General features: G+C 42.2%; 1 protein-coding gene across 3 annotated transcripts in view; it reads right to left on the minus strand.

The window, feature by feature from the left end:
• Positions 1-445: 445 nt before the first annotated feature.
• LOC308292766 (uncharacterized protein) overlaps positions 446-13,469 on the minus strand; it is a 29,254-nt gene continuing 16,230 nt past the window's right edge. For 2 of the 3 annotated variants that reach the window (XM_080735181.1, XM_080735183.1), the window contains 6 exons: positions 12,471-12,594; positions 10,713-10,802; positions 9,015-9,116; positions 6,611-6,845; positions 5,842-6,126; positions 446-3,124 (listed from right to left, as the gene is read on the minus strand). In XM_080735181.1, the coding sequence (XP_080591307.1) occupies positions 2,871-3,124; positions 5,842-6,126; positions 6,611-6,845; positions 9,015-9,116; positions 10,713-10,802; positions 12,471-12,594 (1,090 nt within the window). In that variant the 3' untranslated portion in view covers positions 446-2,870. The remainder of the gene's footprint in view (positions 3,125-5,841; positions 6,127-6,610; positions 6,846-9,014; positions 9,117-10,712; positions 10,803-12,470; positions 12,595-13,469) is intronic. The other variant, XM_080735182.1, reaches the window with a different exon arrangement.

A 13,469-nucleotide genomic window follows, 5' to 3' on the forward strand; every position in this document is an offset into this window, starting at 1 on the left:
GTTGCATGGTTTGTTAATATGTGGTGTACTGTATATACTGTACAATGCAATGATATAGTCTGGTAGTTCTCAAAGTGGGGTTCAGGGACCCCCAGCAAAAACAACCTTTCATTTCAACATTTCACCAGCTAGAAGTTGGCCCAAAAACAGAATGTGTAAGAATGAATATCTATATCTGTTTATCTCCACACCTACTAAATAGACAGTTATAGAATTCTGTACTTCTGCTGTTAAGAGTTCCTGGGTCGAACCAGTACCTTATCACCAGACGGCCTCTCTACCTACTACGCTATGACCACCCCCTGAAACGAAATCTAAAAAGAAATAACTCCTAATCATCCCTAAACCCCTAAATTAAGTAGTAAATAAAGTAAATAGTAATTACTAGCAACAGTAGCAGTAAAGAGAGAGATGACAATAAATAATTGCACAGCATGTCAACAGGTAAAATAAAAACAAAGAAACCTTTTAATAGAGTCAGTTAATTTCTCTTTGTGGATCACATTTTTACCCATCAACACTTATCAAGAACGTTAACCTTGAAGCAAAAATCATAGTGGAAAAGCACGTCCCCCCCCTTACCCCACGCGGTTAGGGTTAGGTTACGAGATGAGGACCTACGGGGATTCCACCGGGCTGGGGTAGAACGCCTCCACGCCGAGATAGATCACCCTTTTCCCCAAATTGTATCCAAAAACTTAAGTTAAGTTCCGTGCTCCCGAGTATAAATAGAGGATGATTTTCCATCCGGCGGTACATAAAACATGAACTACGGTGTTGGGAAACGGTTTAAAGGTGATACACCATGAAATTTCACTTTTCCTATTTTAAAACCTTTTTCTGGGGTCCCACTAGCACCTTCTATCCTCACAAAGTCCCATTTCAGACTGTTGTGTCTTTCTCTGGTTTTGAGAAGGCGAAGGTTAAAAGTAAATCCCACGGGTTCTCAAAACAGGCTATCCAGATTTGCTGCCGATTGTGACGTCATCTGCCGATTGTGACGTCATCATAAAAAAAAAAGAATCAATGGTAATGCAGCTGAAATGCTCTGAGAGCCATTCAAAAATGAGAGAGACTATCTATTCAGGAGTGGTAATTTAGCCTCAAACCTTTTGAAAAACGTTTTTGGGACATAAACAATATGACATAAATACTTTTTAAATGCATGGTGTATCACCTTTAAATCGCTTATTTAGTCTCATTAAATTCGGAAAAGCCCCCGGCGGCAGGTGCCAGTGCTGCTCCCTTCCCGTTGTAGCAGAATAAGAAGCAGTACTGGCAACTGCCGCCGGGGGAGTTCCGGTTGAATGGGAAAACATGACACTGGCTGACAAAACTAGCAATTTAAGCGGTTGTTTCATGCCGTAGTGCATGTTTTATGTACCGCGGGATGGAAAATCATACTCTAGGAGCGTAGAACTACCGTTGCTTTTTGGATACGATTCCGGGAAAAGGGTGATCTACCTCGCCGTGGAGGCATTCTACCCCCCAGCCCGGTGGAATCCCCATAGGACCTCATCTCGGAGCACAACCGTATGCAGCGGACGGTGAGGTTCTATATGGGGCTAATACAATGCAAGAACTACAACATGAAAACATTTAAGGAAAATCTAAACTCAACTCTGCCCTAGGTTTCCTGACTCTCCAGTCTCTACGCCCTCATCTAAATTAAAAAGCCAAAATAAAAAGAAAGATTCATCTGAAAGTAAAATACAATACATGCAATAAAAAAAAGTACACTTTTCATTTACTTTTCATTTAATTCAGAGGTTCTCAAACCTTTCTGGATCAGGGCCCATTTGAAAATCTCAAAGCATTCTGCGTTATAACGGCACTCACACATTTACCAATTACCATAACCATCTCCAATGGACTGCATGTCAAAATGTACAACCCCATTTTTAACGGCATAGGCATGTCCACTGTTGATGACGCGCTCAATAAACACCACAATCTTAGGTGCGTTCCCAGTGACTGAGGACAACACGTTCTTTTTTTAACTCCTCATACAGTGGTGCTGGAGTTGTTGGTGATACATTTTCCTCAGAAACTCCGTTGACGATTTTATCATTTATGTTTTGGTGATCTGGATCACAGTGATATTGATCATTTGGATCAATATAAGTAGGAAAATGAGCCTAGAAGTGATTTAGGGCCGAGTTGTCCTTTAACTCATTCATAATGACTGCTCTATCCCGAGTCTCCCGAGTTATGGGCCGCCACGGCCAGAGTTTTCTGAGTTGGGGACAAAATCACATTATCTTTTTATTATTATTTTTTTACTTCCTACTATCTACTAGGCATGATCGCGATCGCGAAAATGCATGTTTGACCCCCAGACCAACCCCATCTTTCAAACATGGCAGCCATGTTTGTTTACATATGAAGAAAACATGATGGCTGCTGTCTCATGAATGCCTGAACGGATTTCCAAGCCGATTTTCTTTTTGTTTGAAAGCTGTGAATGGCACGCACACACGTGGTGCATGACAGTGCATGATCCGTGCACTATTGTGCACGTTAAAAACAAAATCGTGGCAGTTCAGTCTGAAAGTACCCATTTTTAAGGGCAGCAAATGAGTAAAAGGGATATTTCACTTTCAAAAAGGCGTTTGGTCATTTTATCGTCTAATGAGGCTTTTATGAACACCCTGAACAGTTTTTAATTTGCTTGATTCAGTATTTAGATATTTGATGTAAATGTTATCAGGCCCTCCAGGCCCAGGGCATAATTTAACGTAATCATAATCATTTTCAAGGTTTTAATGAAATCATACCACATTACATTGCTTTACAGATGTTATATTATCACAATTATTTGGGGGCCCACCCCAGGTTGAGAACCACTGACTTAATTGATAGCTGCCAGTTTATTTCCGAGCCACGAGTTCCAGGAGGGTGGAGGTGATCTTGTCTAGGCTGCTGGTGTGTTGAGGGCGCCGCCCATACCCCTGGTTCCCCCCGGGGAAGGAGTTTGCTGGTGGGTAGTGATCGTAATACTGCCCGTTGCCAGGGGGGCCGTGATGAGGGTTCCTGGGTTCGTTGAATCTCTCGGGGTACAGTGGGGGCTCCTCTGGGACCATAGCATGGGGTAGCTGGCCCTGTCCGGCACCACCGAAGACCTCTGCAAGAGGAGATACAAGTGGTAGAAAGGAACAGACAATCAGCAAAGCGAATACCCATTTAGAACGGGTACACATTATCGTGTATCATTATTTTATGCTTTAACTATTGAAAAATAGCAGATATACAAGCTCACAGCGCGAGTGCTGCGCTGCGAGCTTGTAGATAGAATTTTGACCCGATTCTATAAGTGTCTTTTGAATCCTTCTAAGGTTTTTTGAAAAACCCCATGTTTCTATGTCAGCAATCTGGCTATAGCCATCGTCCAAGAAAAGGTCCTTTGCACTTAACTGGAGCTCAGTTAGTCTGTTCTTGAGAGACTACTATGTCAGTGGTTCTCAAACCTTTTCATGTGAAGGACCCCCTAAATGATATGTATTTGGCCACGGTCACCTATCTCAAAATATTTAGTTCCAGGGACCACCCAGAAGCAAAATTTGAGTTACAAATGTTCGCTTTGAAAATACATATAGGCAAAGATTTGCACACATTTTCACGACTTTTTCAAAAATAGCAGATCTACAAGCTCGCAGCGCGGCACTGGCTGTGAGCTTGTAGATCTGCTATTTTTCACTGGTTAAAGCATTCAATAATTCTAGGCCTAAATGGGTTAAAAGGATTTAATGGGAGCTCATTTACAGAAATGGTAAGACTTAACTTTGAGCACAGTTGTATGTTTTGTAGTAATAAAGCGTGGTTGTCACAAAATCCCAAGGCACACCAGGACTTGTCGCAAGCCACAACAGTTTGGGAACCACTGGTCTAGACCAGGGGCAGGGGTTGACACTAAGGTCTCAGAGGCACTTGCCCATGGGGCAAGTACAGGTCATGTTTTACTTGCCCAAAGGTCATGCCCACTTGCCCGAAAAGTAAATCGTCCATTATAAGATGATAGGTAAAGATTTTAATTACCGCTAAATTTAACTTATTTCAAAATGTCACACTTCAATACCTCCAAATCCAAATACCTACATACTGTAGCTACGATTGAATATGTCTATGGTTTCACACAGTAGCCACAGTAAAAACAGCACATTATAGGTAAATAGTGCTCTTATTTTACATTCCACAGACCAGAAGACAGATCGCACTGGCCACGTTCAGGTGTTTAGACAGATATCTTGTGTTGTGTTTATAGACATTTGTGTCCCCTCTCAAATGAGCACTTGCCCGGTCGGGCAACCTGAAAGCAAGCCTCACCTGCCCTGACGTTTTATTTACCTGCCGGGGGCAGGTGGGCAAGCCTTAGTGTCAATGCCTGAGGGGTCTTCAACAGGGGGTCCGGGACCCCTAGGAGGTCCTCAGAGATACTACAGGGGGTCCTCCAAATCTTTGTGTGATAGAATCTCTTTTTTTCTCTTTTTTTATATTAGCCACTTGTCCATTTTGGCTAGAGAAATCTAGCCAAAAATAGAAGATCTACAAGCTCACAACGCCTCGCAGCGCGAGGCGTTGTGAGCTTGTAGATCTTCTATTTTTGGCAAAGGTTTAGCATAGAGGGGAAAAAGAGCAGACCAAGTGAAAGGTCCAGTGGTTAAATATCTGAAAACACAAATTGACATGAATCCAAAATACACTGATGATTGTGCGGTCAAACGATGAAACTATATGGAATATATTAACACATCTGGTGCCAACCCCGAGTTTCCCAAGTTTGAAAAGGTACCACCCCTGTGCCAACCCTGAGTTTCCCGACTTTGGGCCGTTTTTGAAGAAAAAAATAAATACAAATGTCAATGTTTTTTTTTTTTCAAAAAATGTTTTTTGGACCTCCAGAAATGTATTAGGCATGATCGCGATCGCGAAATTGCATGTTTAACCCCCATACCAACCCATTCTTTCAAACATGGCAGCCATGTTTGTTTACATCTGAAGAAAACATAATGGCTGATAAATCATGAATGCCTGAACGGATTTCCAAGCGGATTTTTTTGTTTGAAAGCTGTGAACAGTGTTCATCTAGGCATGGGCGTGCGCGATCCGTGCACTATAAATTACATGGAAGTCTATGGAGACCATGGCATCGCGGGACATTGAAGAGAAAAAATCATTGCAACATAAGTGTTAAAGTTATACCATGTAACTTTTTTTATAAAACAAATCTTAAAATTGTCCTAACTGTTAAATCGCTAAAGTTTTAGAACCCCCACTCCGTTATTTTCAGCTTCTAAAGCTTTCTCTTTATATGTTTTCTATGAGCCGTGAGGGGGGGAGAATTTCGCGGCAAAATTGCATCATCACACTACCGGCCAATCACAGCGAGGGTTATACACTGCCGGCCAATCACAGCGCATCTTGGAGTGGGGTCGCTAGGGCGGCCATATTTGTAGTCTCCCGTGTGTTTCTATACTCGGGTGCACGGTAAGCATGGGTGAAGGAGTGTATCTCCGGAATGGCTGAACGCACAGCAACCAGGGACCCCTCAAAAGATAGATCTCGGCGAGGTGGAGGCAGACGCGGGGGTGTGAGAACCGAAAAACGGCCGAAAGACGCGGACGCGACCGAGGTTTGCTATAGAGCTACTGACCACAAGTTGAGCAACTTACACAGTATAGCTTTAAAAGGTTGCTTCATCTCTCTCTTAACTAAGGGGTCCTTGGACTGAAAACATTGAAGACCCCTGGTTTAGACCATAAATCTCAAATCTTTGTCCATTCGTGTTGGAAATGAGGCGTCCATGTATTGTTGGAGTTGCCACGTGTATCTGACAAAGTTTACCTTCGTAGCGGCTTCTGCTTGAACCTCTGTTTTGAGGGTGGCCTGGAGGGCGGCGCCCCCTGTCGTTCTGCCGGTTCCCTCGTTCGTCCCTGTCTCTCTGCAGTCTGCCAGCTTCCTGCGGCTGACCGCGTCGGTTCTCAAAGCGCCCGTCTTGTTGTGGTTCCTCTGGGAAGTTCCTGTCATGCTGGCCTGGTGGAGGTGGCCGATGGCCCAGTGGTGGAGCTTCTCTGAAGCTTCTCTCTGCATGCGGACCTGGCGGAGACGCCCACTGGTCCCGTCCAGGACCTAAGGGGTGGGCGATAGGGTGATAATTATCGTTGAGGCGATACAATGTGTCTCCACGATATGCCTTTTCAGAGATATTGTATATATATCGTGATACAATTGAGGGAGCCTTGTAAAAAAATGAAAAATCCTGTTCAATCGTTAATACAGAGATCCATTGCAGAATTTAATTTAAGCCTGCATTTTGGTCTAAATCAGTAGTTCTCAAACTTTAAAATGTCAAGGTCTCCCCGTAACTCTGACAGTATACAAATGAAACCAAATGGACCCGCAAGGGTCCATTTGGTTTCATTTGTATACTGTCAGTTACATACTTGTAAAGTTCAATTTAGACCCCAAAAGGAACCCAGAGAGTCTAGTTTTTGTCAAGTAACTTGGAAAAATAACCATAAAAAAACAACGTGAAAAGGAATCGTGATAAAATCGTGTATCGTGATACAGCTTGGGAAAATATTGTGATATTGTATTTTTCCATATCGCCCACCCCTACCAGGACCCTCTCTGAAGTTCCTCTCATGCTGGCCCGGGGGAGATGCCCATTGGTCCTGTGGTGGACCTTCTCTGAAGTTCCCGTCATGCTGGCCGGGCGGAGAAGCCCACTGGCCCTGTGGTGGACCTTCTCTGTAGTTCCTGTCATGTTGGCTTGGTGGAGGTGCCCGTTGGTCGTTGCTCATACGGTGGTCTTCAGCGGACATGCCTCCTGGGCTTTGGCTTTTTTGCTACGAGAATGGAGGAGGATACATGATAATTAGTTTCAGTCCACACTAGAGGATGACATTTTGATGAATTTTCACTCCTGTCCCGTCCCACTCCCGCAGAAAAAATCCTGTCCCATCCCAATCCTGGGCTAGAGTGGGGAAAAAAATCCCATCCTGTCCCACTCCTGTAAAATGACTCCTGGTCCCATCCCGCTCCTGGTCAAAATCACTCCCGTTCACATCCCGCTCCCGAAAAAAATATAAAAAAATAAAATCGCGCAGATGTTTTTCTATTTTGATCCATATTATATTTGATATCATGTTTATTATTATATAATGTATAATCTTATAATGTTCGCAGTTCAAAGACCTCACTTTCCTGTGCAATTTATTTCTGCGATTTGATGAACTGGTCTGGGATGATTCCCGCTCCTGCCCACTCCTGTTGATTTTCAATCCTGTCCCGTCCCAATCCTGGCATTAATAATTTGACTCCTGTCCCACGGGAATCCCGCGGGACCCACGGGAACGGGAATAAAATGTCATCCTCTAGTCCACACTAGGGCATTCACGAATAGTGATTTTTTTGGTATTCGAATTATTCGACCTCAAAGTATTCGAATAGTCGAATATTCGACAGGACTGGCCAAACTGTCAAATATTATGTAAGCAAGAGGCGAACATTGTGAAAATAATGAGCATGTAGATCGGCTATTTTCACAATATTTATCTGCGGAACTGAGTCACATTAAATGTAATACCTACAATTCTAAGTGCTTGTCAGGGTGTTCAAATATGTTTATTTGGGGGGGTCACAGCCTAATTTTTATTTTTTTATTTTTTTAAGAGAAAACACTAAAAATTTAAATAAGCGAATATTCGACTTCGGTGAACAACATGGAATAGTGACTTTGATATTCGAATATTCAAATTTTGGTGAATGCCCTAGTTAGGGCTGGGTTCGGTAACCGCCGTACCGCCGTATCACGGTATACCGAAGCCTACCGCGGTGTCAGGGTCCTTACCGCGGTCAAAAAAGACAAAAAATAGGCTATTTTTATTGAGAACGAGAGAGTTTTAAAACGGGGGAGAAGCGAGGACCGCATGCGCTTCATGCCGCTCTGCTCTGGGCCGCGCACCACATGTTTGGAACAATTGGAAGCTTGGCCCGTCACAGTCTCCGACAGAGAGTGAGACACAGTAGACACTGGAGCAGTGCAGTAGCCTCATCAGCGTTAAACTTTCTCCATAATCCACACGACACAACTCACACAAGTATGTTTATACATACCTCGTGGCCGTTTCTTTTTTATTCATACGGGCGGAGCACAAGGACTAAAACCGAAAATGAAACCAGCGCTAGACGTGAGTACTTTTACAGTAGCGCGTGTGCCCGTCGTTGTTCGACTACAACCTTTTCTGTCAAGTCTGGTAACTAAAACCTGTTTACTATGTTTATATCACCACTCAATCAATGTGATTTGAGACGTGAGTTTGCATAATCACAGACTGTACACAATCACTATACCCGTCTCATCTGGTTTGTTCACAAACAGCGTGCAGTGTCTGAAGCCCCAGTAGTCTACCAGTGGCGTCAGTTCAGCAAAAGCTAAGGTATGGCAACATGACTGCAAGACACCAGTCATGTTGCCATACCTTAGCAACAGGCACGATGAAAGTACATTTTATTATTTCCCACTGTAGCCTAGGTATGGCAGGTGCCATAGCTTGCCATACCCAATTGACGCCTCTGTAGCCTACGTTACTATAGTAACCCGACACTGCAAAGATCTACAAGCTCAGAACGCATTGCGAACGTGACGCGTTGTGAGCTTGTAGATCTGCTACTTTCAAAAGCCAGACCCACTGTGCTGTACGGGGAACTCGAGCAGTCGGGCTTATAGGACCGTGGAGAGACGAATTTTGGGCAGATGATAGGAATATTTTGTCTTATCGCCGAACCTTAATTAATAGATACGGGGGTGCGGTAATTACCGCAATACCGGCGGTAAATGGGAGGACGGTAACCGCGATAACAAAATGTTGATACCGAGCCACCCCTAGCCCTAGTCCACACCCTCCCTGCCCCTTTTACAGGAAATACACAGAAATTAACATAATGTTTTACACAGGACAAATATTGTGCACTCTAACAAGATATTGGTATACACTGTGAGTGGTGAAACATACTGAAGTCTTCTCCATTTTCTTGGCTTGGAATTCTTTAAGAAGGTTGCAAAGTTTGCTCTTCAGGAAGTCAGCCTCCTCCTTATCCGCAATCTCAATGTTGTTCTGGTAGACGACAGAAAACATTGTAAAGATTATAGTGCAATGATTTTTTATAGTGGACAGTTATAGTGGACTTATCTGATGTTATTACAGTAGTGTGCTAAATGTCATCATTTGCCTTGGACATAGAATATTCTTGCTACGATTTCTTTCAGATTTTTGACAAGGCCCGGTGACATTCATTGTTTAGAGGTAAAAGAGATTAATGTCATGTGATTACTAGTGCCTAAAACATTTTGACAGATGTACTAGTTACGGGGGTGGTGGTGATTGTGTTTTGTATACAACACATTATTGTCCATGAATAGGGCTGTCACGATTACGACATTTTACATGACGATTAATTGTCACTCAAATAATTGCGATGGCAATTACATTTCTGTTTGGCTTGTAGGCTTTGAAGTTGCACATGGCAGATATGACACATAACCTAAATATAAAAAGAAATTACTGACATATTTGACAACTTTATACTTGAAAAAGAACATTGACAGTGGAAATAGCTGACCTACAAGCTCACAACGCGCCGCATCGTGACACGTTAGCTTGTAGATCTGCTATTTCCACTATTTTTGAAAATATGAAAAATGTTCAACATGTAAACGATTATGACGATTATGAAAAAAGAATTGCGGTTATGTCAAAGAATTGCGATTAGACAATGATGTAATAATTGTGACAGCCCTATCAATGAATATACTTTTCCCTTAACCCATTCAGGCTGGGAACACATTTTAGTGTATGGGAGGGGATTACAGTACATGTACAGTATGTAGCAACATATTTGTTTTTGTAGGCTAATTTCTGATTTAGGCCTAACTATAGGTTAGGCCTAAATGCAGACAAGGTCAATACTGAGTTTTGCATAGTTTACCGCCAAGGCAACAAACTTTGATAGCAATCATCATCTTTGTAAGTGGCAAAGAGGGAAAGAATAAGGGGGTTACGCCACTGGTAGTTGTCATGTGGTCACGGGATGTATAGGGCTGTCACGATATGACATTTTACATGACGATTAAATGTCACTCAAATAATTGGCGATTAACGATTTAATTGTGGTTTTGTCGTTGATAATTACATTTCTGTTTGGCTTTTAGGCTTTGAAGTTGTACATGGTAGATATGACACATAACCTAAACATACAAAGAAATTACTGACACATTTGACAACTTACTACTTAAAAAAAATAACTTTGAAAGTGGAAATAGCCGATCTACAAGCTCACAACGCGTCGCGTGAGCTTGTAGATCTGCTATTTCCACTATTTCGGACATTTTTCAACATTCACGATTATGACGATTATGACAAAATAATTGCGATAATGTCAAACAATCACGATTAGACGATTATGTCATAATTGTGACAGCCCTAGGGGTGTAATATGGTTGGGTATAAATGTACTGTAATGTTTATGGTCTGTAAGTAAAGGTATCTCAGCTTGAGTTATTTTTATTTACTCCTACTATGGCTGTACCTAATCAAACAAACTACAACCTTTGTATTCCAATCAGTCAAAAAACAATAAAAGACTGCCAACATGAATGTTGCTTCAATTGTAAACATTTTGTTTATGCATTTTTTACTGATTCAGGAGCTTACCATTAAATCAAAGACGTTGCCAGACTCTGGAGCTTTCCCTGGGAAAGGGGCGGGGTTCTCTCTTGGGTAACTGTCCGTGTTGTACTGGCCCTGAACAAGAACAGGACGTCATTACTGCAAAAATTACAAAAATAGCAGATCTACAAGCTCGCAGCGCGGCACTCGGTGCCGCGCTGTGAGCTTGTATATCTGCTATTTTTCACTGGTTAAAGCATTCAATAATTCTAGGCCTAATTCTCAGTGATATGCCTCGTCAATCAAGTCATTATACAGTTGTGCCCGAAATGATTCAACCCCCTCTGACAAATGTGTTCATTAGTGTAGCCGCTGTTCATTTGACTTAAAACTTATCAACTATGCTCAAAACGGTACTTTTTGAAACATTCAGTGTCTTTGCTATTGTTTTATATCCTTTTTTTTGAAGCGGTGACTAGCCGCTTCCAATGTATGCACATGTCTGTCCCATGCCTTGTCCTCACTCACTCACTCACTCACCAGTATGAACAGGATCTGCGCATGCGCGCGCGAGAGAGAGAGAGAGAGAGAGAGAGAGAGAGAGAGAGAGAGAGAGAGAGAGAGCCGAGAGAGCCAGACAGAGCAAGCGATGCTGATTTCTAAACCGAAAGTGAAACTTACAAACCGCACGGTGAAAACAGAGAGAGAGAGAGAGAGAGAGAGAGAGAGAGAGAGAGAGAGCAAGTTGCGGTAAAAAAAAAAAAAAAAAAAAACACACACACACACACACCAGTAAAAACGGGACTCATAAAATGTCCCTGGGACCCATCTGAATCAAAAACATAGATCTGGAACTGCTCTAATTCACCGCTTCAGTTCGAACCGAGGTTTGATTTTTTACAAAGCAATAATCTCTTCTCTGAACTTTTCTGACCATTCCTTAAACTTAGCCATGTTTCTAACTGCTCTAATCACAGTCAACAAGTCAACAAACTTCTAGTCAAGACAGGTTGCACATCTGATGCAACTATATTTAAGCCCTTGATTAGTCGATTGCAGTTGATTACAGATGTTTTCAGGTATAATTAAGAGTTGAATAATTGAAAGTGAAAGTGGCGTTGAAAGTGGCATTTAGCATTGAATTTGGGAAAAAAACAACGAATGTTACTTTTGAGCTATTTACATGATTGATTTATTTCATTCAGTTGTCAGTTTGTGAATTTAGCCAATAAACCAGATTTGCAGAGAGGGGCACAACCGTATATGGATTAGATAAAACTGTCAAAGCATTAACCCATTTAGGCCTAGAATTATTGAATGCTTTAACCAGTGAAAAATAGCAGATATACAAGCTCACAGCGCGGCACCGAGTGCCGCGCTGCGAGCTTGTAGATCTGCTATTTTTGAAAAAGTTGTGAAAATTTGGTACAAATCTTTGAATATATGTATTTTCAAAGCAAACGTTTGTAACTCAAATTTTGCTTCTGGGGGGTACCTGGAATTAAATATTTTGAGATGGGGGGTCCGTGGCCAAATACATATCATTTTGGGGGTCCTTCACATGAAAAGGTTTGAGAACCACTGACATAGTAGTCTCTCAAGAACAGACTAACTGAGCTCCAGTTAAGTGAAAAGGACCTTTTCTTTGACGATGGCTAGCCAGATTGCTGACGTAGAAACATAGGTTTTTTTTCAAAAAAATCTTAGAATGATTCAAAAGACACTTATAGAATCGGGTCGAAATTCTAATTTTCACGATTAAAACAAAAAATAGCAGATCTACAAGCTCTATGATAAGACTACCTGCTGGGGATGGGGATAGGAGCCTGGTCTCTGAGCTCTGTGGAGGTCTTGTGTCCTCGGTCCTTGACCCTGTCCAGGAGGACCATGCATCTCCTCATCTGGAGACGTGTATTCTTTCCTCAGCCTTGAAGGAGGAAAAATAAAAAATAAAAATAAACAGTTGACACATAACGTACAAGCAGGGCCTGAAGACGATCGATGCCTTTCATAAAACGACATCGTCTCTGTCAGGTGGACACCTAAGTAGCTTCGTGCCGAGTGTAGAGCTTGAAGATTTGCTACTTTTGATGCTTTTGTGTGACGCTGTTTAAGTGTGATCAAGCAGGGCATTACACTTCGAGAAACACAAAAAAGTTAGAATATTGAGATAAAGGGTTTCCGGCCGACAGCAATGTAATGTAAACATTTTCCTGTGTTAAGACCAGAGGTTCATAACCGGGGTCACCAAATTATTTTGGGGGGTCCCCCGATTATTAAATGAATGTGCAACTTTGTATAAGGTTTAGTGTATAGAGGGTGGGTGCATCTCTCCACTCCGACATGTCTCCTTTCCGACACTAACCCTATCTCTAACCCTAACCCTAAACCGAACCCCCATTGGAGTGTCGCCACTCCGACAATAAGAAGTCAATTTCGGAGTGGCGACATGTCGGAATGGAGAGAGCCTCCCATAGAGGGTATCTGCACATTTCTAAAGTGACAATTTAAGCACTTTTTTAATAAAGTTAAACATTGGTCAATTTGTCAAATATTACAAGCAGGGATTGTGAAAATAGCCGATCTACAGCGTCGCGAGGCGTTGTGAGCATGTAGATCGGCTATTTTCACAATAGAACCGTGTTATACAAAATGTAATGCCTCAACTCTTAGTGCTCGTCGGGGTGGGGGGGGGGGGTCCCCAGTTAAAATATGATTATTTTGGGTCCCCAGTTAAAATATAATTATTTTGGGTCCCCAGTTAAAATATGATTATTTTGGGTCCTCAGTTAAAATATGATT

Source organism: Nannobrachium achirus (assembly GCF_963921795.1).
Source record: "Nannobrachium achirus genome assembly, chromosome: 10".
NCBI classification, from domain to species: Eukaryota; Metazoa; Chordata; class Actinopteri; order Myctophiformes; family Myctophidae; genus Nannobrachium; species Nannobrachium achirus.